General features: G+C 39.3%; 1 protein-coding gene across 5 annotated transcripts in view; it reads left to right on the top strand.

Annotated features, from left to right (window-relative positions):
• The first annotated feature begins 254 nt into the window (after positions 1-254).
• Positions 255-24737, top strand: part of ERC1 (ELKS/RAB6-interacting/CAST family member 1) — a 267709-nt gene continuing 243226 nt past the window's right edge. For all 5 annotated transcript variants that reach the window (XM_066549637.1, XM_066549639.1, XM_066549641.1 and 2 more), the window contains exon 1: positions 255-1056. In XM_066549637.1, coding sequence (XP_066405734.1) covers positions 388-1056 — 669 coding nt within the window. In that variant the 5' untranslated portion in view covers positions 255-387. The remainder of the gene's footprint in view (positions 1057-24737) is intronic.

Raw genomic sequence — 24737 nt, 5'->3', positions numbered from 1 at the left:
TATAACAATAGAAAAGCAAGAATAGAAGTTTCTTTTTGAGTTTAAATATAAGGGTTTAAATAAAACATTGCTTTTTTTATTAGGAGGAACTGAAAAACACTGGAGAACTATAAATATAGGAGAATATATTCTAATGTAGGACAAATGTTTGGTGATAAACTAGGTATTTAATGTGTTATTTTTATTGATGTAGATTTTAATATGTTACTCTTATTGATACAGATATGGTCCTGAACACCGTGAGCACATGACTTCAGAGATGGACAACCAGATCTGTTACAAGTTGTGATTGGCCTTAAGTTGACTTATTACTATTGAAGAGCTTACCAGGAATTCTCTCATTCCTGATTTTTGCCTATCTGATTGCCTCACACCACCAGCTTAACCATGTATGGAAGTGCTCGTTCCGTGGGCAAGGTGGAGCCCAGCACGCAGAGCCCGGGGCGCTCGCCACGGCTGCCGCGCTCGCCTCGCCTGGGCCACCGGCGAACCAACAGCACGGGGGGCAGCTCGGGGAGCAGTACTGGGGGTGGCAGTGGCAAAACCCTTTCTATGGAGAACATTCAGTCCTTAAATGCTGCCTACGCCACGTCCGGCCCCATGTACCTGAGCGACCACGAGAACGTGGGCGCGGACACCCCGAAGAGCACCATGACCCTGGGCCGGTCGGGAGGGCGGCTGCCTTACGGCGTTCGCATGACTGCCATGGGCAGCAGCCCTAACATTGCCACCAGCGGAGTTGCCAGCGATACCATTGCATTTGGAGAGCACCATCTGCCCCCAGTGAGCATGGCATCCACCGTGCCTCACTCGCTGCGCCAGGCCAGGGACAACACCATCATGGACCTGCAGACGCAGCTCAAGGAGGTGCTGAGGGAAAACGATCTGCTCCGCAAGGACGTGGAGGTGAAGGAAAGCAAGCTGAGTTCTTCCATGAACAGCATCAAGACCTTCTGGAGTCCTGAGCTCAAAAAGGAGAGAGCTCTGAGGAAGGATGAAGCTTCAAAAATCACCATTTGGAAGGAACAATATAGGGTTTTGCAAGAAGAAAACCAGGTATGTCATCTAATGTCACTGCTGTGTTAGTGTGGTAGCATGATTAAATGAATTTAAGCAGCTTAATTAGATTGGTGATTTTCTTGGGTAATTGATGTGGGTAAGATGTGTTTTCAGCTTGCAAGCCCGTTTTTAGATGTTTCTTGTCAGACTTGTGAATTACCTTGAGTGCTCATTTTTCCTTTTTGTGTTGTGTGTATTTTTCCCCTAGGATTGATGGTTACCACTTGGTTTCCTTTTGGAAGTATTTATTCTGTTGATAATTAATATTTTTGTGCTGTTTACCTCTTGAAGTGTTCTCTTAGATGCAGAATGTACTAACTGCTGACCCCCCAGTATAACTGCACTGTTGCTGAATGCTGACAGATTGCCATTAAAAACAAAGTTGAAGTTACACTCACTGGTATTTAGAGCTAAAATGTCCAGACCTGCAGTTTTCACAAACAGATATAAATTCTGTTCTTGGCTACATTTAAATAGCACTGTTAAATACATGCTTGCTATTCTTTTTGTTCATAAACTGTGCATATCTTGTTATGCAACTATCCTAAAGCACCCTACAGTTTTGGGTTTTTTGTAGTGGTCTGGCCAGTTACAGAATAGGCAGAAGAACACAGATTCTCAGGTGTCTAGGTCTTAGGTCTTGTGCATCTTAAAAGCATCTCCAAATTAAAATAAAACTCAGAAGCTGATTAAAATTGAGGCGTCTTTGTAGTCAGTTCTACTGATTAAAAGCTTTTTTAAAGTTCTTCCACCTAAAGCTCCTTAGTCCTGAAGTAAATATTTGTCTTTGAATGAGTGTCCTCCTGTTTAGTTGTTTCTGGCCAAATGTGGGTTCAGCACCTCTCTGGACTGTCAGGTAAAAAACCTCATTTTTCTTATGGAAAACAGACCCAGTGTCCAACTCCAAAAGTTCCCTGAAATGTAAGTCAGCTTTCATCATGACAAAATTACTTTCCCCATTGAGCTTTTTAAGTATCCAAGCACGTTTAATGAAAGTTTCCATAATTCAAATGTGACCATGTTCTTGTAGCTTTTAGGGTACAGTTGATATTTTAGGCAATGCTTTCGGTAAGATTGCTTTGGGAGGTGAAGGAGAGAGGGAAATGCTGAAGGAAAAGGGTACTGCTTGTTGTACTCTGCTTTCAGGTAGCCTGTCTTAAATAGTAAATTTCTTTTGGTTACTGATTCGTCTACTACACTGAACCTGTCTGCAGTTTTCTTTTCACTTTTTAAAGAGCTTGAGTTGAAGAAAATAAGTTGCTTTCCCTGAGATAGTATGAAATCATTTAATGAACTTGTCATTTAGCTTTATAGCTGTATTCTTAACAATGGGACTTGTTAAGGTGTGTGACACTTTGTCTTCATTTACTTATGTCATCTTGGAATGTAGAAAACCTGAAGTAAAGTAATTTTTATTGCAAAGGTAGGATTTGTTTAGAAGCAGTAACGTAATGAAAATTTTAGTTATAATGGTGCAGTACTAGGATAACAAATATCTGGAGTACCAATCACTCAACTTTTCTGGTGTTCTTTGTATTTCAGTTGCAGGTAAGTCTTTTAGTTCTTAAATTCTTCTCATTTTTGGCCCTGTTTTCATATTGAAGAGACTGTCTTGGAATACAATAATATTTTTTCTGAAATAAATTTTGACATTTGAGAATGCTTTGGAAATCTTGCAAGAAAAATGCCATGAATATATGGTTTAAAATTGATTAAGCGAGTACTAAATATGAATACAGTTGAGAATAGTGATTTCTCTTAGATTTTTTTTTCCCTTTGTCTTTCCTTTATCCCCTAATTAAACATTTACAGATATTTCTAGGCTGCTGTTCTCTAGGCAATCACTGTAATTACTACCACACTGGTAGAATTGTATAACTTTGGTCCAAAAGTAAGAAGGGTGCAATTTAAAAGTAAATGGGTATTATTGCATTGAGCTGTAAAAAAACTAAGAATGCTAATTAATAGATTATAGTTAGCTAACAGTGTGTTCTAATTAAATTCTGAATTTACTGTGTCTTTTATACCCTTCTGGAGTTGGTCACTTCAGCCCTTCACGTGGAAGATCAGTTTAATAGGATTTTCTCTAATTAAACAGACGTCTCTGTTTAGACTCTGAACAAGGAATTTCCCAGATGTGTTGGGGGACCAAAAAATATCTTCATTACCTCTTCAGCCTCCTTCTAAAATGAGTTCCAGTATAATTGCAGGAACAGGAGTTTTAGACTTAGTTATGAGTATTTCAGCACGTCACTTTTTAAAAAACACTTCTTGCACGTGTAGTACTTGTGCTTTATATAAAGTTTATCTCAGACCAGTTGTATTGTTTAAAATCGACTCAACTCATGGAGCCAAGATGCTGGCTGACTCATACCATTATCTGATAGTCATCTCAATCTCTTTCCTGTGGTCGTGGCTCTTTATTCTGCTACACACACTTGATTGTCCCTGATTGTATTGCTGTTCTTGTCACCTCAGCTTGAGTGATTGAATTGCCCCTTGGGTTTGGGAGTTGTTAAAAGTACCTGAAAATGTGAGCCCTGGTTGGTTGCTACCTCAGCCTTCTATGAGTAAATGCATCTTTTTGAGTTTTCTTTCCTGTCTCAATAATTGTATTGCTTATTGATTTCCAGGACATTTTCCAGGTTCAGTAAAGCTCAGAGAAGGAGTGAGGGGATGAAAGAGCATGCTGCCTGTCCTGAGGCAGTCAGTCACAGCCTTTTGGTTGTCCTCTGGGGGCACTAGGCAGGAGGGTTATCTTGGATATAATCCTGAGAATGCCATGCACATGTTCTCTCTGTGGCTCTCACCTGGGTGGGCATCCTTGCCCAGTTGTGTTGCAGCACAGCTGCATTCATCAGATGCTCTGAGCAAATGCTGCAGCTGGGGAGTGGAGCTTTATTTCCATCCTTTGTTACTGATCCTGAAGAGACAGAAAATCCTTTCTTTACATAAATGGGGAATGTCACTGAGAGCTCACTTTGAAGAGCTCAAAAGCAAACATGGGAAGTATTCCTGTAGTTAACCTAGGTTCTTGGAAAAACACAGCAGTTTTCAGTGCAGTGTGGATGACTTACCCAGTCATTCTTCACAAGAAACCCAGAGGAAAGTGCAAATGATTGCTCAGTTATGCAAACCCATGCATATTCAAGGAGAAATTGATGAAACCAGTAAACAGGAGCTTGGTTTTGGCATGGTGACACTCTCTAAATGCTTTAGTGGGAGCTGTATTTTTCTGAGTTGAAAACTAATTTTTTTTAGTGTGTGTGGTTTAAAGGTTCCTTGGAAACCTCTTCATCAGAGGAAAGAAAAGACAGTGAGTGTGTTTTGCACCACAACAGAAATAATTTGCCTAGATACTGGGCAGTGGTGGGGTGATGTGAAACTCAAGGACAGAGGAGTTCCTCTCAGTTGAAACTCGCTTATGACAAGGTGATTGTGCCTTAAAATAAGTAGTGCAATGCAAATTTGATGTCTAACGCCCTGCACTGAAATTTCCACATTTAACTGATCTACTTTTAAGATCAGATTTATGTTTCAGCTAAAATAGTGTGGTACTGCTGAAAACATCTTTTTACTTTGATGCATTTCTGTGGTCTTTTTGTGGTTAGAGACCTTGGATGTCTGAGTCAGAGAGTTTAACCAAGAAAATATTTCTGAAAGGAGTTTCACCTGGCTTGGGATAAGCACTTGAAGAAGATTGTACTTCATTGTGATGGATATATTCCAGCATTTCACCAGCATTCCCCAGAGTCAGAAGTATTTTCCATTTCTTAGTAGTGTGTAATGAGCATCTCATTTTCAAAAATGTGGCTGTCCATGTGTTAACCTCTTAAATGCATTGGGTGCTACTGTTATGAGACTGAGCTTCTAATGAGTATACAGTCTTTCTCTGAAAATCAGATTGATTCTCACTTCTTCATTGGTTTTTTTTTTTTTTAATTATGTATTAAAACTTTTGATATGTCTTAGTACTGTGTCATTCTATTACTAGCCCCATTCCTGAGCTGGTTCTTCATTGTTAGAAAATGAAGCTTTCTTCCATTCTGGGTGTTTAATTGTGCAATGTATGGTTCCATAGGCGTTGCTTAAAGGCATTCTCTGTATCCCAGAGCACTGCATTTAAATAATTCCTTCAGTGGCAGATGCCTGTTGGCTCTCTAGATTTCTGCCAGCTTTAAGGTTCCTTCTGTCACTCCCCAGCTGCAGCATGAAATTATAATTCAATTCTCTTTCAGAATAACTCAAAACTACCTCCTCAAGAGTGCTTGGTATCTGAAGCATTTATCAAGTTGCAGCACTTTATAATGACCTCAGAAGTTGTCTTGTGATCACCCAAGAGAACACCCTGTGTTCTGTCTTTTTTTCAATTCTGTAAGGAAATAAAACTAGACATTTTGTGGTTATCTATATTCCCCAAGGCTCCTTTTGTCCCATGTTTCCTCTAGAGGTGGGATCTAATACCTTGTGTTGCTTTGAGCTGTAGCATAGGCTGAACAGCTGCTCTCTGCTTGATCCATTAAACATACAAGGGGAATACTACCAACTTAAAAGCACCTTGGAATGAAACAGGTGACATCAGTGGTGCTGTTGAACTTAGTAATTTAACTGTGCTTTTCTTGCTGTTTAGCTGGAGCAGGGATTACTTCAAATTCTGCAGAACTTAGAGCAGACTCTTTCTGCTATAATTCTTTCTCTAATATGTATTGAGTCTGTTCAGATACTAGACTCCTAACTAGGGTGGCAGTGTGTTATTGCACCATTTGGTGTTTATATTCCTGAAGAGTCTTGTCTGTAATGCTGTGTTTCTCTAGAAGCCTTTGTTCCTTTCAGCACTGTTCTATTTATGGGGTTTGAGTTAGTATTTTTTTCCTTTAAGTGTTCTTGCTTTCTAAAATATGAACTAGGTAGCTTGAAACTGTGTAAGGCTTCCTTTCTTAGTCACCCAGTGAACATTTAACAATGATAGATGATGGCAATAGTGCAGAGGTGCTCCTCCATTACAGGTAATTTCTGCTGATGTTACAGCTTTACCATGCCAAATCCAGCATTCTCATGTGTCTCATACTCTACCTGGTATTGATTTAAGTAGAAAGGAGAGGAGCACTTTGGGTGGAACTGCCAGGCCATGGAAAAAAGGTTGTAGTTGTGCTGTCCATCTTTCGGGTGTGCCTCAGGACCAAAAACTGAAATAGAGCTTTTTAAAACTCTTGATACTAGAAAGCCTCAGAGATAGGAAGATGGTCAGCAGAGAGGGCCACCCTGACTCAACTGTTAGTTGGAAAGAATAGGTTTTTTTTTTCAGCAAAGTAGATTTCTAGGATACAGTTAACAGTCCATTTAATTCTTAAGACATTAGTAAGGCAGAGGAACTTTTGTATTTAGGATAATTATTTGTGTATATGTATGCTCTGAGATAAAAGCTAGAGACCAAAAGAGTTTAGAGGGGATATTTCTGTACTCTGAAAGTAGTCAGTGTGTTTGATAACTCATGAAGAGCAGTGATGTCAGCTGTCTGCACTAGTAATTGAAGAAAAGACATTGTGAAATGACACTTTAGGCTCAGCTGGCAGGAGAGGAATAAGGGAATGCACTTGGTTGTGCTTGAGATGTTCCAGTATAGATCTCCTCTGAATATATTTTCTGTATACACTTGTGTTTAGGGGGCACAATGAAACAGCACTGTGTTTTCACTAGTGATTTGTGGTGATTTGACATCTTGACAGAAATCAGATTGCAGCTGCTTGCCAGCAGGTAGCATAGCTGTTGAGGATTACACTTTTTTCCCCTTGAATGGATAATGCTTTGTAGTTCTTCTGTATAATTTTTGACATAATCTGTTGAACACACGGAAAAATGGCCGCATCTGTTAAATGTAGTGGATCATAATTATATCTCCATTTTTTTGTCTGAGAATAACAAGCAGTAGACCTTGAAACGAAAGTCTTTTCAGCAAAACTTAGTTTTATAACCCACAAGGTCTACATAATTACATTTTTGCATAGTATTTTCAGATTGATATTGGTTCTCTTGGAAAGGTCAGAGTCACCATCTGTAGTGGAAAAAAATACAAGGACAAAGTGTATTTAGCTTCCTTCTGTGGTGATACCAGTTTGTTCTGTCTAAGTGATTTGCTTAGTGCTTGCAGTAGCATCACCTTGGACTGTGAAGCAGGAGGGGGTGTTTGGTTATATTGCCAGCCTTGAGAGGCAGGTAGCAACTCAAGGTTTTGCAAAGTGAACTGAGAGATCTTTGTAAATCACCAAAAACCCCTCCTTTATGTAGTGATGATTTTGCTTCCAAAGGGTATTAAATATCCTAAGAGAGCTCTACTTCTTTTTCCTATTAATAACCTTGGATTAAACACTAAAAACTTCGGTGCTGTTTGGGGGAGATTGAGGCATTCCAATATACATAATGTTTTGCAATTGCTAAGGCAGTATTGGCATTTAAACCATAAAGAAAAGCAAGAAAGGATCTTCTATCAATATCTAGATCAGTATTTGAAGAGATCTTGTGATAATCCAATTTTTTATCAGTTGGCCTCCACTAAGAAAGCCTTTTTAGGGATTCACCCTAGGAAGAGATTGTATTCTTTAAAGAAAAAACAATCCCAAACAAACTACCCCTCCCAAAAAAAAAAAAAAAAATCCCAACTCAAACTCCAAAACCAACCAATCAAAAAAAGAATCCCCAGCCCCCCAAAAGCATGAAATAGTCGTGTTATGCATGTGTGCTCCCCAAAATGAGCATGATCAGGTGCCAAAATACTGGCACAGAACACCATTATGGCTTTTTCTAGTGATCATTGCTTTGGAAATCAGAGGAGTTAAACTTATGTAGAACAGTGACAGGAATAAATACCATGTGACTGCCTTCTTCAGTTTAATTTTAGCAGCTTGGTTTGTAAACTGGAATGCTAAGTAGTGTACAATCATCAGTAAACCTAAAGAGCTTGTTGCTTTTAAGCTGTTTGTTGAGCTGTGTACAAGATTTTAAAATTAATTTATGTATTACTTCTTAATCCTGTTGCTATTTAAATGATTAAAGTGTGTGAGCAGTGGGCTGCTTTGCTTGTCCCTGAGTGGGAGCTAGAGGTCCAGGATTCCCTTAAAACAGGGAAAAATGAAGTCCTTGCTGCTCTGTGCTGCATGCAATTCCTGTTAAGGACTGCTTTCAAAATCTAATGATTGTTATCACTGTTTTGGAAAATCAATAGTATAAGCCAACAAGGGTGAGCAGCTGGCTGGAGGCAGTTAGGTTCTTCCAGAATTTGATTTCACAACATCAAAATTAATTTGAAGGCAGTGTGTAGATTTTTAACCATCTCGGGCAGTTCATTGCAAGCAAGCAAAATAACATCAGGTTGTGGGGTGATGACTTTTTGAATTTCAGGTGTAACACAAAATACACTTTTATTGAGGGAGGAAGGAAGTGATGGAGATCAGCTGCCTGGGAAAAAGATATTTTTCAATACTTTGGGGATAAATTTTACTGTAGGTGCTTTGTTTAATACCTGTTCCTCTGTGATATCTGCACTGTAATCAGGTTCTGTAGTGTGTTGTTACACATTTTTGTTTCTGCACTGGTACCCCCTCCTGTTTCTTCCAATCTCCTCCCCCTTCCCCTCCTTTAGTGGGCTGGAGAGAGGAGCAGGGTGACAGCAATCAAGTAATAAATGGTAATCCAAAATTAAGCCTCACTGGTATCTGTATCAAATGCATTTTTTCCTGGCCAGTACATACAATGTCCTTGTTCTCATGAGCAGCACTGTGCAGGAGCAGGCACTTCACTGAAGAGGCTTCCACTGCCTAAAACATTTCACAGGTGCAGCCTTGCACACCAGACAGTAGACTTGGCATTGACTTTATGGATTTGTTTGATCCTCCTTATCAAATGATCAGGTACCAGCTACCTTGGGTGGTTAAACTTTGTGAACAGATGGGCTTCTAATTATATGTGGATGTGGATTCCAAAGAATGCAAGGCCATGCACTCCTTCTGATGCTTCTTGTCACTTGCTTCTGAGATTAAAACAAAGCAGCACATGAAGTGCTGTAATTCAGAAATTAAAATCATTTCTTCAGGTACTTTGTACGGGATCTGTTTCTTCCATAGTAGTTGATTGCTCCTTGTAGGGGGATAGAATATAAGAAAATAAAGATAGTGTAGAAAACAATCTTACCCCTAAGGAGTTGCAGCTGGGCCAATTATCAAAGATTAGGAACAGCCCTGACTTTAACAGGCCACAGCTGTAAACAGTGAGAAGAAGATGCTATAAAAGAGTGGGGTGGCTGGTTGGGAAGGGAACTGGAGTCAGTGGCTGCTTTGTGGAGACGAAAGAGTCAGTGCTCTGAGGAGCTGCCCACGAGAAACACCAAGGAAGTAGGAGACTTTTGTGATAAGGAGACAACAGCATGGAACCCCTGCCATAAGATGACAACAGCTCCTGGCATTAATATATGTTATTAATATGTGAAATATGTATGTATGTACACCCCCATACAAATCCTACCCTTTTTAATGCAGAGAGATGAGGTGTATGTACCTTTTTTCCTTACAGGAGTCATGAAATTGTCTGATTAGTGGTCTGATTTTTAGTGGAATTGTGTCTCAGATGACAAATACTTAGCTTTTCCCTCCCCCCAGTCAGAACTTTCTGAACATCTGTGTTGTAGCATATTGTCTTTGAGCAACCTACAGCTTCTTGTCTCAGGCTTAACCTGTTGTTAGACTTGTTCTTTTAAATTTTTGTAATTTTACCATTGGCATAATTCATTAGACATGTTATAAGTGGGTATTAGTTCTTGGATGAACAGAAATAAACCATGAGGCAACAAAAGTAACTTGAGATAAGTGGAGCTTGCTTTGTTAGAGCTACCCACGCAGCCCATTGCAGCATCTGATCTCACAGCCGGAAGCTTCCACGAGGCTGATCTTATGTCTCTTTCTCTTTGGAGACATGGGAACATTTAAAAGTAAACATTTGATTTGCTGAAGGATTCAGGGCATCACACCAAAGCTCTTAAAATGTTATAAATGTCAAAATCAACACAGCTGAGAAACACCAACCTGTTTGGAAAATAAAATGTCCCTGTGGAAGATCCTACTTCTCCATAGTCAATTAATGCCTTGGATCTGATCTACAGAAGCAGTTGATTGATGAGGAAGATACATGCTCTTTAAGAGTGGTCAGCTTTTGTATTTGGCATTGACTAAAAATTTACATGAAGCGCTGAAAGTGTTTTTGGCTTCTGTGGCAAGAGGTTTCAATGCTTCTTTGTTGGTTGAGAGAAGGACATCCATGAAGAGGATGACAAAAGCTTTAGGCTGAGAATTAGTGCTGATAGGTGGAACCATGGATCTCAGAATTATCCAGGAAAAAGGAAATGGGGAGACAGAACAAGCAGAATAAAGGCTTATAAATAAGTTGTTAGGAAGTATTGTGCCCTGCACTGGAGACTTAAGAAATAATTGTCTTATTTCCTCAGTTGGGTAAATGTGGAGAATAAGATTCTTCAGCAATTCATTATTCATCTCTGTTCAGTTTGGGAGTGCATATGACAATGTTGTGATTACTAGGTACAGCTCAGTAACTGATGGGAAGGGAGAGAACAATTTTGGCAGAGGACAGAGGTAAAAATCTAGGTAATTTTTTGATCTCATCACTTGTGGCATATTTGTGTGGCTTCCATTAGCATAACACGTTTATGTACTTTTCTGAAATCTTCCTTTGGTTTGCACATAAGTTAATTTTAACAGATGATGTTGCTTGTGAGGATTAATAATTTATCCAAAGTAGTTGTACAAAAGGCCTAAAAGGCCTACAACCATAGGTGTGCCTTTTTTTTTTTTGGGGGGAATTTCCCAATCTCCATCAGCCTGTATATCTGTTGAGTAAAGTTGAATCATTTCGTTTGTGGAAGCTTTGATTTGGAGGATGGCATTTAAATCTTTTTTCCCCTCAGCTGGTGTCTGATGGGTCAAGTTTGGCCATGCAGTTGTGAGCCTGTTAATGTGTAACCATTTTAATAGATCTGAGAGCTTAGTTACTCAACAGGGGACTTCTCTAAGAAACCATAGGTATACTTTCATATGAGAAAGTAAATAGTGTGCTCTATATGTGCAGTCAACAGCACTTTTTATGAAGGGAAATTCATAAAATGTGAAGGGTGAAGGGAAATTAACTCAGCCATTTTATGATCCTCTCTGCAGGGATGTGTTTAGACTTTCTCATCAATTCACTGTGACTGGAATGTTCCAAAATACGGAATTATCTGCAGTAACTTCTTTTGGAGGAGGGAAACTGAAAAATCACCTTGCAATAAAAGGAGTAATATAGATTTTTCTTAACATGGATTTAATTTTGGTGTGAATTAGCAGAAGGTTTTGAGAGAATGACCGAAAAGCTTTAAGAAGCATGCTTTGGCCAGGATTTGTGAGAAGGTCTGTGCACATGCTTGACCACAGAGTTGAAGTAGGTGTGGGTACTGCTGTGTGCACTCAGGTCATGATTTATAATACTTTTTGCTGTTGTGTAACATCCTAGTGAGATTCTTATACTAGCTCTTCTACTAATTAGTCCTTTGTAAGCCATTTTAGTTGGAAATTGTATACCTTCAAATTGCTTTTACAAAACCCATTTTATTTTGGTTGGTTCTTGGTTGTAAAGCCCTAAATATTTTTACAACTTACTTTAAAGTTGTGCTTTGCACTTAACATAGAACAGTTGAGCAAGTGGTTGTACTGCTGTTGCAGTCTCTCTCCTCCGTCTTCCACGAGTAAGATTCAAAATCCAATGTTTGTGACTTAAAGAGGGTTCCAAGTTACAGTTTCTATCCAGGAAAACCATTTTCTTTATTTTTCTGCTAAAGCTGGGAAGGCATTCAAGACTTGCCTTGTAAAACTGCATGCTGTGTTTTCTCAATGCAGAATCCATTTAGTGTGTAAATACTAAATTCTTCCTCTTCTCCTTTCCATTTGGTTGAATTAGCTCAGATCTTTGTTCCTTTGAGAGGCCTAAGGTCTGTCTCCTTTCTGACTGTGTGAGAATTGTCATTCACTTATATTTAGCATTGCTTTTTTGTTAATTAACTTTTTCTAGTGTTTCATGTTGAGCTTCTTGAATTTGAAAGTCTGGGAATTTGTGGACGAAATCATTAATTCACTTTCTTTTATACTTAATACAGTTGTTAATGTATCTTTGTAAATTGCTGAATGCTAGACGGTCTTTGAAGATTGATCTGGGAAAAGTGGATCTGTACTTCACAGGTTGAGCTTGTTAGCAGGTGATTTGGTGCAGAAAGACCTGATTATTAAAGACAGACAGTAGTTGATGCTGTGACACCTTCATATGCACTGCATATAATTGTGCTCATTAACACTTGAGTGAAGGCACTAATTTTAGTAGTCTACCGACTACAAGAGGGTGAGTAAGCTATACAGGCTTATACACAGCTGAAACTGAGTGTTTGCTGCTGAGCAGTTCATTTTCTGAAATTCTACTCTGTCCAGTAGAACTTAATGAATAGCAGACTTCACTACAAAAAGGCAGAATAATTTTTTTTTCATAAAAATGTGTTATTTTAGCTCAATGTTTTTATACTGTCACTGCTTTTTCATTTTAAGGGGGAAGATGATATATTTTTCTTATATATTTTTTCTTTCATTCTCACTGGATAGGTATTTCTGCTCTTAATCTTCCATTCAGCCAGGCTTCTTTTGTTGTTCTTTAAGCTATGAAAATCAGTGGTGCCTACCTTTTTATTCATATTTATATATATATTGCAAACAGTAGTGGTATTTAACTTGCAAAACTTGTTGCCATGTGAGTGATTTCATTTTAGTCTTCACGTTTTTGGAGTGATGGAAGGAAGGCCTGGTAAAAAGGCTGCCCTTAATTTATGAAAGTCACTTTCTGGACTGGATTGGGCAGATTTGCACACAGCAGAGTGACTGTTAAGGTTTTTTGTAATTGAAAAGGCAGAACATGGCTACGTGAATTTGGTGATTTGTGATTTCAGTTCAAGAGTAACTGGCTGAGGTTCTGCCAGGTATAACTGATACTTTGCATCCTTTGTGCACTGCATGATAAACCTGAATTGCAAGCAATGAAGGACAGTGTGTTAGTGCTTCCAAGTTACAAAACTGCTGTAAAGGCCATAAAGAGATTTTGTTTCCATAGGAAACATCCTCCCCTTTAACCTGTGTTAACATGCTCTGCATTAACATCTCAGTTATTTTGAGAACTTTTGTGCATCACATCAGGATTTTTGTCATTAAGAGGTGCTGTTAACCAATACCTTTAATAACACTTTTAACAGGTGCTATTAAATCAAGATGATAGGAGCTTATCTATCTTATACATTAAGTATAAGGTATTAGAGAAGTATCTTTATTAGAAATAAATTATTGTACCATCATGTACAATATTTTTTGTAGCTAAAATGGATATTTTTTTCTTCCCAAGTAATTTGATCTCTTGTATTCTTTTGGGCTGTTTTCCTCTTGCTTAAGCACATTTCCTTTCTTTTTGCCCTTCAGCACTGGGCTGGCTGTTGGGAGATGAGTAGCATAATTGTTTTTGTCATTTTTGATGTTGGAATCATTTAAATTGCACAAGTTCAGTTTTGTGCAACAGGTTATACCCTAAGGCACAAGCTGATTATGTATCCAAGCTACTTGTTTGCATGGCTGACATGGAAACAGAAGAGCCCTGTTTTTTGTGGAGTTCCTATAATACCTCATATTCAAAACACAGTTCTATCTAGACTTCATTGTAACAAATTATTGGTGCATCTTCTGAATGCCCAACAGGCAGATCAGCAACAAAAGAGTGTGGATATCATAAGCTGTAGGGAAATAAACCAAACTGACAATCATCACCTGACAGAAACTCTCTGGGGAAAAAACATTTGGCTGTTGTCTTAACTGTATTTCCTCATTAATCTCAGTTTTCTGCTCATTACTGATGTATCATTCTTTTCTGCAGTGAAATTCCAGATCCATTGAGAAGTATCAGTAACATATCCACAGGTTTTTTTCCCCTCTAGTACCCATCAGTCTCTGCACCAAAGGAGTTGCAGTTAGTGTTGTAATAATGCAAGCACACAGTCAGCATATTGCAGAGTCAATTCAGTATGAGTCAACCCAAATATTAGGAAGTCCTGAACTGTACAAATCTTTTTTAATGTAGTTCTTGGATGGAATTTGTTTTAAAAATGCTGTATTTCCACTGTCATTAATCTCAGATAATTTGTCACTGTCCCCTTTTGCTGGTGCTGCTTTTAGAGGGTTGAGTGAAATCTTTGGGGGAGCTGAGTGTCAGGGCAGGGCTCTCACTGAGGAGCGACTTGGCAAGAGATTGATTTTCACATGACGTGTTCCTTAAGCAGCAGGGCTGAGGGAAACAAGATTAAAATGTATACCCCTAGAACTGTAAATGTATTTTTATTATATAGAACATGTTTTGTAATGTACTCTTGAATGAAATCAATCTTGCTTATGCCAACACTTGTGAATCATTTACTCTTTGCTCACAATATCTGTCTTCAGAAGAGAGTTTGGCTGGAAGTAATAAATGAGTATTGAATTTTCCTTTTGATTTTATAAACTCATCAAATTATGCTTTGGTTTCTGAAGGTTCCCATTCTTGGGCAGATATTAAGGAAATGCATAAAGAAGGCTGGTTTTTTTGGTTTTTTTTTCCCCCCAACTCGTGCTTGTGGAACTTGAGAAATTTCACTGTGAAATATAGACTACTGTTGATCCCCCAGACAGATTACTCAGTTTCTCTATCCTTCCCACTTGGCTTCCCACAGTCTCCCACAGTATGCAAATAGAGAGAACACATTTGAACAAAATGTTGCATCTTTCTGTGCTATGCCCATCTGCTCAGGTACCAGAGAAGATTTCCCAGGCCTCTGTGATCAGAGATGAGGTTCAGGGAAAGCAACTATCAGCCACGAATTGAGTGAGGGTTGTCTCAGGGCTTCCTTGAGAAGACTTGATCCCTGCAAGACCACAGGATGGATGTGAGGGTGAGGAGATGGCTTATTTCTGCCATTCTTAAAAGACTAAAGAAACTGGGGAGGGGTCTTCTTTGTGGAAATATGAATGTTCCACAATCTTCAAATTCTTCCAAAGGACAAGCCATGGAGTTAGAGGATGGTGCTTCCTGCTTCAGTCCCTGTGGAATGAGTCCTTTTGGAACACATTTCAGGCATGTCAATGACAGGATCATGGTTGGGCACAGTCAGGATGGATTTGTCAAGGATTAATCATGCCTGATCTCATTGCCTTCTGTGATAAAATGTCAGGATCTGTGGGTGAGGCAGGAGCAGTGGCTGTCCTTTACCTTACTTTTACTCAGGCTTTCATCACAGTTTCCCACAGCACTCTTGTCATTCCTAGTTAGGGTGCCTTCCACAGTCTAGGTGGTGAGAAGCTGCTTGTAGGATCAGGCTTAGAGTGTCATTTAGGGTTTGATCACTCCCAGTTGCCTGTAAGAAGCTGAGTCGTGTTTGACATCTCTTGTATTTGCTGGGAATGCCTCAGTGAAGGCAGGAATGATCAATCTGACTCCATGTTCTCAGAGGCTTTATTACTGTATAATACTATATTATATTAAAGAATACTCTACTATACTAAAGAATACAGAAAGGATACTTACAGAATGCTAAAACCTAATAATGAAACTCTTGACTCTTTCCAGAGTCTTGACACAGTTTGGCACTGATGGGCCAAAGAGTCAAAACAACTCACACCAGAACCCAATGAAACAATCTCCAAACACATTCCACATGAGCACAACACAGGAGAAGCAAATGAGATAAGAATTGTTTCCTATTCTCTGAGGGTTCTCAGCTTCCCAGGAGAAAAATCCTGGGTGAAGGGATTTTTCAGAGAAGGTGAATGTCACAGACATCTTTCCCAGGGACCTGGATGGAGGTGGCAAGGTCCCATGCATGGGCATGGCAGCACCCTGAGGGGACCAGGTGCTCTGCTGAAGGGCAGAGCTGCTGTGCACAGGGACTCATTCTGCAGGAATGAAGGAGCAGGAGGCTCATGAGGTTCAACAAGGATGATGGGGATAAAAAGCTCTTAGGTATGAGCAGCTCTGGGGAAAAGGGTTTGGGGAGCTGGTGGGCAGCAAGGTGAACGTGAGGCAGGGATGAAGCATTGGCAGCAGAGTAGTTTGTGCAGTGACTATTCCCTTCAGCTTCACACTTATTCAGCCACATGCAGAATACTCTGTCCAGCTTTTGTCTGCCCAGTGCAGATGTCGTCACTTGGTGGCTTCTTCTAGGAGGGATGCCAGAGTGACTGGTGGGCTGAAGCATGGGCCCTGTGAGAAGAGGCTGATGGAATGGGTTAACTTGGTGAAGGGAGGGCTTTGAGAGGATTAATAGCAGCCTTCCCATACAATAAGGTTGTTTTTGAGAAGAGGAACTAGACTGGATGCTGCATGGTGGGAGGATGAGAAATAATGGACATAAGTAGAAGATTTTCACGATGTGACTGAATAAATTGCTTGGCAAATTGATTTGATCTCATAGATGACTATGCCTTGAGTAAGAGGTTAAACTAGATGACCTTTTCAATCTGAATTATTGTATCATAAGTCTATTTTCATAGTTTGGCATAATGTATTAATGTATTATGTGTGCTTAGGTTTCCAGTCTAAATAATATGGCCTAGGTTTTCCAGTCTAAGCCTTGATAGCAACCCAAGATTTCTTTCTTCCATGGTCACTGGGCTTGCCCTGTATGTTCAGCTGCACAAAATGCAGTAATACAGAGTGGGCTTTGAGACAACCAAAGCATTGCCCCTCAGACTATACTGAGGACATTGGCAGTGCTAAAACTGGAACCTGTCTGTGTTTGTTTCCAGTGTTTCTGACATCTCCTTGCTTGAGGTGCTCCAGCGTGTCAGCAGCTGAGCTCTTCTCTCCTGCCTGACAGTCCAAGGCACCAGAGCTCACCTTGTCTGCTAAAACTGAATGCAAGTGTCAGGGATGGCATTGCTCTTGTTCTCTTGCCAGCACTCTGTTCTTTTCTTCATGAAGCATGCAGGCTTTACAGTGAGCAGTTGCAGTCAAATGCATTGCATCCAGATGACTTCCAGGCTTATGACTTCAAGGCTTATGTTTGACAGTATTCCCATAAATCCAAGGTTATTTATAAAATTCTGTTATTTTTCCAAATACTCTTGTTTAGGGCATAGATCTTTTTTATTTGCTTTGCCTCCCACCTTTTCTTTAGCTTTGATTCTATTGCAGATTTATTTTTAAATATTTGTTGGTTTCTTTACTAGATGCATTTTTCTTAAATTTTTCTGTAAGTTTAATGTAAATTTCTATGAACAGAGTTTTTCTGTTTCAAAGTAACTCAACTAATGGTCATGACTATCATTTATTTTTAAATATGTCTCTGAGGGTGGAAGTTACTATGTTACAGATGGTATTGGTGCATTTAAAATATTAATCAACATGTAGGCATATCTGTATGAGAGTTTTGTGGTGAGCCTTATGTTGTCACTTGATCTTTTTTTAACTTCAGGAAGTGTTTAGTCTTTATGACAGTTCTGTAGCTGCTCTGCCTTTGGCTCACTGTTCTGTTTCAATTCAGGTCAGACCATGTTAGTTTTTTCAGTAATCTTGCCATCCTGGTCTCCTGAGGGTTTTCTCTAGCCTTACACTTTAGTTTTTCAGAGTATAGTTAGCCATTTTATTCTGATCTATACTTTAATTCTTTTGTGCACTGTCTGTTTAACCAATTTATAAAATACATGCCTACAATCAGTTTTTAGAAGTTAAAGACATGTTTTTTAAAAAACACTTTTTAATATCAGTTACAAATGTTACATGCAAAAAAAATCCATTGCATCTGGTTAAGCATCTAATTTTTAATTCAGGATTTGTATTTTTTCTTTTGCAGTAAATTGACTTAGTTGAGTTATCACTACCTGAAATTGAGTTATCACTACATTCTTCCTAGGTGTTAGGAATAAGTCTTTCTCAGTGCCCCTGAAAGTACCCAACGTGTCCAGGATTTTAGCCTGTCCAGTGGCACAAGCACTTCCTCACAACTTTTTTGAGGGCTGACCTTGGCCAGCTGGCAGATGCTCACCAAGCCCTCTTCTTCAAGAGAACCAGGAGAAAATAAATAAAAACTTTCTGAGATAAAGACCGAGAGATCACTTATCAATTACTGCCACAGGCATAACAGACTCACCTTGGAAAATTAATCTAATTTTTTTTCCAGTTAAAAACAGTAGGCTTATAAAACAAAGACAAAGCTAAAAAACACCTTCCTGTCCCCCATCTTCCCAGGCTTGCCTTCACTCCTTCCTTCCTGGCTCTTCTACCTGTCTGGCAGGGATGCAAGTGCTGATTTCTCCTCACAGAGGCCACCCTGCAGCTCTCACTGCCAAACCCTCACCTTGTACACACAGAACACCTCCACATACCTGGGAGTGAGTGCTGGCATTGACTTTGGAGGGTGCAAGTTCATTACAGAATATTTATCTAATGCCTCATTACAGATTTCAGCAGTCTCCTATTACTTTCCAGATTAAGCATTCATGTTATCATAAGCTCTTCCAAAGTTTGTGAAGTAAACATGCAGCAAGCAATCTGACTTCATCTTTCACCACTAATTTAGATTCCCCATTGGTTCATCTTCCTTATTGCACTCTTTTAAAGTGCTAGTTTGTGTAAGTACCTGGCAAATTTTATACCTTGCCTCATTTTAGGCTCTGAAGGATCTTTATTTGGTCACTTACTTTCATTTATTTACATGGATATCTATTTATTTACATGGATATCTTCAGCTTTTCAAGTCTAGCATTCACCTGGATCTGGAAATCCTGATGTTGGTCAGGAGCTGCTGTCCTGATAATTTTTCCCCCTTCTGTTTTATTTCTAGGTTTTTAAGGCATTTAATAGGACCTTTTTACTTCCCTTATAAGTCTGAGTCTCAGTTTTTTTCTTTGGGATGTGTCAGGACATTCCTTTCTGTTTATCTTGTATTAAATATGTTTATATGTGAGTTTGTATATGCCCATGTGTATATATAAAAACATACATTTATTTTAAATGCTTTGAATCTGTTCAGCCTGTTTCTGTTGAAAACACACAACTGATTTACCACTGTCTGGCTGGCTCATTTTGGATTTTCCCCTGTGTAGTTTCACTGTCCGCTGGTGAAATTGGTTTTTTCTCACAAGTTTTGTTGTTCTTTCCTGCATGCCTGAATTGAGAGTGTTTGATTTGTTCAGGTGATCTCTCACACCTGTGCTGCTGATATTCATCAGCACTCAGGTGCAGAAACACTGTTGCAATCACACCCTGCACTCTGTGTATTATTGCCTGTGCCTGTCTGCACCTGCTGAAATAGTTACAGCTCTGAGTCCAGCTCAGTGAATCTCTTCAGAGAGCCTTCCTCCCCCCTCACTTCACTACTGAGATCATACACACACAAACGTGGCCTGTTCCTGACCAGAATTTAATTTTTAATGCCAGGGATTCTTATGGTGGAAATGCTCGGTCTTTTAAGTTTTCTGTGTGAAAGCATTAATTATATATTTTTTCCCCTTTCCAAATTTGTTACCCCTGTTTGGGAAAGAGGCTTTTGTTTCAAGAAACTAGAACATATTTGTAGATAATTTGCTTAATAGAGAGAGTGTAAGGATTTGACGTTCCTGTGTAGTTTCAGGCCCTTCAGTTATCCACCTCCAGCGACCTTTCTCAAGAGATGAGATGGGATCTGAAAGTCTTCCTTTCTTAACCATTTCTTGAGGAATTAAAATTTGTTCTTTCACAACTGTTTCTAAGGGAAGTGTTATTTTTATAATTTCAAATACCACAAAGAGAATCAGTGGTGGATTTCCATTGCTGTTTTAAGAGGATTTAGTACATCTTGCTTGAATTTCAAGTTCTTAATGATAATATTGCCACTGATAGTACCTCCAATGCAAGAATTGATTCATCTCTCTCAGCTTGCAGGTAATTTATTCAAAGAATCAGAGAATGGTTTAGGTTGGAAGGGCCCTTAAAGGTGATGTAGTTCCAAGCCCCTTGCCATGGCAGGGACACCTTCCAGCACACCAAGCTGCTCTAAAGCCCCATCCAGCCTGGCCTTGGACACTTCCACTGATGGGGCATCCACAGCTTCTCTGGGCAACCTGTGCCAGTGCCTTACCACCCTCACAGTGAAGAATTTCTTCCTAGTATATAATCTAAATCTGCCCTCTTCCAGTTTAAATCTGTCCCCACTTGTCCCCTCACTACATGACCTTGTAAAAATTCCCTCTGGTTTTCATGTAGCCCCTTTAGGTTCTGGAATATACTGCAAGGTCTCCCTGGAGCCTGAACTCCAGCATCATGGCCAAAGTTGTGCTAAGTATTGGCAATTGTTCAAGATTGCTACTTATCAATTCAAAGTGTTTTCCTCCATCCACTCTGTAACAAGAAATATCTTTACTAGGATTGCTGAGTTGCCAACTTGTCTTAGTAGGGGATGATACCTGTAATTGTATAAATTCCAAAAAGAGAAACAGCTGATTTTATTCTGCTTTTTGTTGCTTTGCTGTTGTTTTATCTTCCAGGCCTCACAGTCAAAAGTCAGTGCCATAATAATATTTCGCATATAATTTATGCTTGATTACTGCTGTATGTAAACCTGTCTGATGTTAGACGTAAACACTGCTGCCACCCTGTTGTGTGTCAACAAGCATAGAATCCCAGTCTCCTCTGTGGAAAGAGCATCTATATTGAAAATAGTGCTTCTGAAGTGTTTAAATTCAGATGTCTAGCTGCCAGGACTTCAGAGTATCTTGTATTACTCAACAAGAAATGGTCAGTGCCACATGAAAGACACTGGTGGATATTTTGACATTTGATATTTATTTTATCAGTGTGAATGTACGTGGTTTATCATCCAAAGCAGAAGAGACATTCACTCTGTAAGTAGATGATGTGTATGTAGCTATTAGCTTCCCTTTGATCTTGGTTTGCAACCTTAAAATTCTGAAATTTGGCTTTGAGGGCTATCTTGCACCTGATACCACTTTCTGAATAATTGTATTGTATTTGCATAGCTGTATTCTACCAACTGTATCCTGCCTTGCTATCCCCTTTTGTGCACTTTGAAAAGAATGAGTGGGACAACTGGGACAGTCTGGCAACTGTAGAAAGGCAAATGTGTGGCTGCACTGGCAGGTTCCAAGGGTGGGAAGCAGCACTAATTGTTATTTGAGGATACTGGTGTTCCCAGTGTTTTTCATGGGCCATACATATGAGAACACATCCAGAGTACCATGCCCAGTCTCCAGCTCTGCAGTACTCTGATGCTCTGGCTTGAGTCTGTAGGTAAGGAAATTATATAGGGACTGGATATATGGCATATGAGGAGGGGCTGTAAGAGCTGTTTTGGCTTAGTCTGATGAAAATGAGGTTCAGGGCATCTTAGTGTGGTTCCCACCTGCCTCATGGGGAGGTGTGAAGAAGCTGCAGTTGGACTTCTCAGAGATGGGCAGTGGAGGAGATGTGGCAGTGATCACAAGTTGTAATGTGAGGAATTCATCCTTACCAGGCACAAGGAGTATCATTTTCATCATTAGAGTAATTAAAACTCTCCAAGGTTTATGAGCATGTCTGATCCTGGAGATCTTCAGAGCTTGGCTGTGGGAGCTGCTGAGCAAACAGATTCCACTGCCCCTGCTTTGAGCAGGACGCTATTAGAATAATTCCAGTTATCCCAGCCTATATTGTTCCATGGCTTCTCATATCTGTATTTCCAAAATATGCGTGTGTCCTTTCTGGATAAACTCTAGTAAATTCTGACTTTCAATTTCCATACCCACAGTGTGCCTGGACATAAAGACCATTTTTCTCAAGAGAAACTAGTGGTAAACAATATCTCTATTTGACTCTGTGTTAAAGTTTAATTCATTCTTACATTCACAGTATTTCATGTAGGTGTTTAGCAGGTGACACTTAAGTTTGTTAGAATTTTCCTCTTTTGGCCTTTTTTTATAGCTTGTTATATCAGATACCATAAAACTCTTGAAGGAAATGTAGAAACAAGATAGTTGTAGGTTTATGTCACTGGTTGAAGCCTGTGGCCAACTGGTGGAAATGTGGAGCTGCCCAGTGAGTGTTCATTATTTATACTAACTAGTCAGGTTAGACTGGTGGACAGATTTAATTCATTATGGATAAGTACCTTGTAGGATTTTTTAGAGATATTTGTCATAGGCACTTTTCCACATGCCTTTTCTGTGCTTCTGATACTCTGCACTTCCTGTGAAGAAATAAGTGTTTAAATGTTCAGGCCCTTGGAGATGTGGCTCAGGGAAATAAAGATTTCTTACTGAGTACAAGCATGCCTGGTTATCTGCTATTCAGCTTCCCTGCTGAAGAATATCTCATCTTTAATGACACTACTTTTGGTAATGAATTAACACGATTCTAAGGATAGTAAGTGGAAATTGGGTCAAATGTAATGTTGCTACTGTTACGTTTTACCATGATAATGCTGTTACATCCCTGTGGTGGGATGGCCCAGGCACCCATACAGCTGCTTCCTCATTCCCTGCTGCAGTGAGATGGGGAGAAAAAAAGGGGAGAACAAGGCTGAGAATGCCCCAGGGTTGAAATAAAGACAGGGAAATCACTACCCAATTGCTGTCATGGGTAAAGCAAACTCAACTTGGGGAATTCAACTTAATTTATTGCAGATGAACATAAATATTGAATTACTGGGTAACAAAAAAGATAAACATTAAAACACTTGGGGGAATTCATCCCTCCTCCTTTCTGAGCCTCAGCTTCACTCCAGACACTTCTCTTCCCTGCCTTGTAAGCACCACAGGGTGCACTGGGTCCCTTCAGTGAGGCACGATGTGATTTAGGGGGTTGGAGGCAAGATGTATCAGTTTTCTGCTACTCTGGTTTTGTTTTCCTGTGGTGTGCGTCCTCCATGGGCTGCTGTCCCTTTGGCAGTCACCTGCTCCAGGGCAGAGCATCTTGTCTTCTCCTCCTCTTCTTCCTCTTCTTTCCCTGACTTTGTTTTCTCATGCCCTCTGTTGGTTCCTGCCCTTCTGGTGTTCTTCAGTGCCCTTCCTCATATTTTCATTAAAGCACCCCACACATGGATGAGAGCTCCAGTTGTGCCCTGTGGTGGATCTGCTGTGAAGCTACTGGAGTAGAGACCCCCCCCTGCCAACACCTGAACAACACCTGCAGAAATACAGTTAGAACTAGAACTCCATGTGTTAGTTAAAAATGTTCTGGAAATGTGGAGAAGGAAGTGCTGGGCTAAATATTCCTACTAACTGCTGATGAGTACTTTATTATTAGATGCTCGTGTTGTCTTCTGCTTTGTTGCAATTCCATGTGAGACTGGATTGCTTCCTCAATTAAATGTGGTTTTGGTGAGCTCCTTAGTGGCTGAACTTGTAAATGTTCTATTTCTAAAATACTTTTGGTGCTTTTTGTCTACCTGACTCAGAAACATAGGAGCAATTTCATTGCAGTCAATATTATTGTGGTAAAATAATGGAATAAGGTGATACAGCCAAGCAAATGTGAAAAGGCAAAATTTGGAGCTTTCTGTAAGCAGTTAATTGACCAGTCTGGAGCTGAACAAGATTAAGGATTTTCTAAGGGGTGGCATAAGTGTACTGAGAAACTACTCTACAGTATCTTGGGGTCTAGATGTTATATTCTACATAATAGTGACTTTTTTGTAGTTAATTTAATTTTTGACAGTTTATCAGTATAAATAAAATTAATTTTATCTTATATTTAACTAGGATGGGCAGGTTTTTAGTTTAAATTCAGAGATACTTTTGGAATTTAAAGGAGAAAAAATTTCCTTAGTAGTAATTGAGTATCCTGAAAAATAAATAGTATACTACAGAATATTGCTTTGAAATTGTACTTTAGAATAATAAAATTATACTCGAAGAAGAAAAACATTTCTAGCAAATATTTTTCAGTCATTATTTTAATTCTCAGATATACAGATAACTTAGTTCATTGTTTAACCTCTTCAGAGGTATATATGATCTCTTAAAAGTAACAATTGTATCTTACTCACTGAATGTTTTACAGAATTCAAGATAGTTATTAAAAATTTGAAGCTAAAGGTATATTCACTCCCATATTTAGAATATTCAGGTATCTCTGTGGAGGTCCATCAGAGCATCTTTGTGAATACACATCTCCCTTTGTCTAGGTCCTGCTGACTTGCTAATTCTGTATTTCTTTAGCTTTAAGTTTGACTTCTGCTGTTCAAGTTCTTAAAAATTAAAGATCTATGTTAATTTATCAGAAATGAAGAATTCCTGATCTCTATTCTCAATTTATTGTATAAGAACATGAATCTTGAAGAGGTAGAATATTGTGCCAATTTATGCTCAAGTTGTCAGAAAAAATAAATGTGTGAGCTTCAAATGCCTCAAGTGTTTACCAGCTAATTTACAAAGCAACAATAAAATTCCAGTATTTATATAGTCAGAGCAGAGGCTTTTTGAAGGATATTTTTTCATTACAGTCTAGGAAATAGATTGATCCATTAGCCTGATGCTGGTGCTTATTTGGGAAGGAGTGCTTCTTTCAGCAGTTGCCTCTGTAATTATGTTTCATTGCTGTCAAATAATGCTGCATGCTGA

The sequence above is a fragment of the Molothrus aeneus genome, chromosome 5 (genome assembly GCF_037042795.1).
Source record: "Molothrus aeneus isolate 106 chromosome 5, BPBGC_Maene_1.0, whole genome shotgun sequence".
NCBI classification, from domain to species: Eukaryota; Metazoa; Chordata; class Aves; order Passeriformes; family Icteridae; genus Molothrus; species Molothrus aeneus.
The sequence above is the reverse complement of the archived record's forward strand: the minus strand, read 5'-3'. Positions and strand labels throughout refer to the sequence as shown.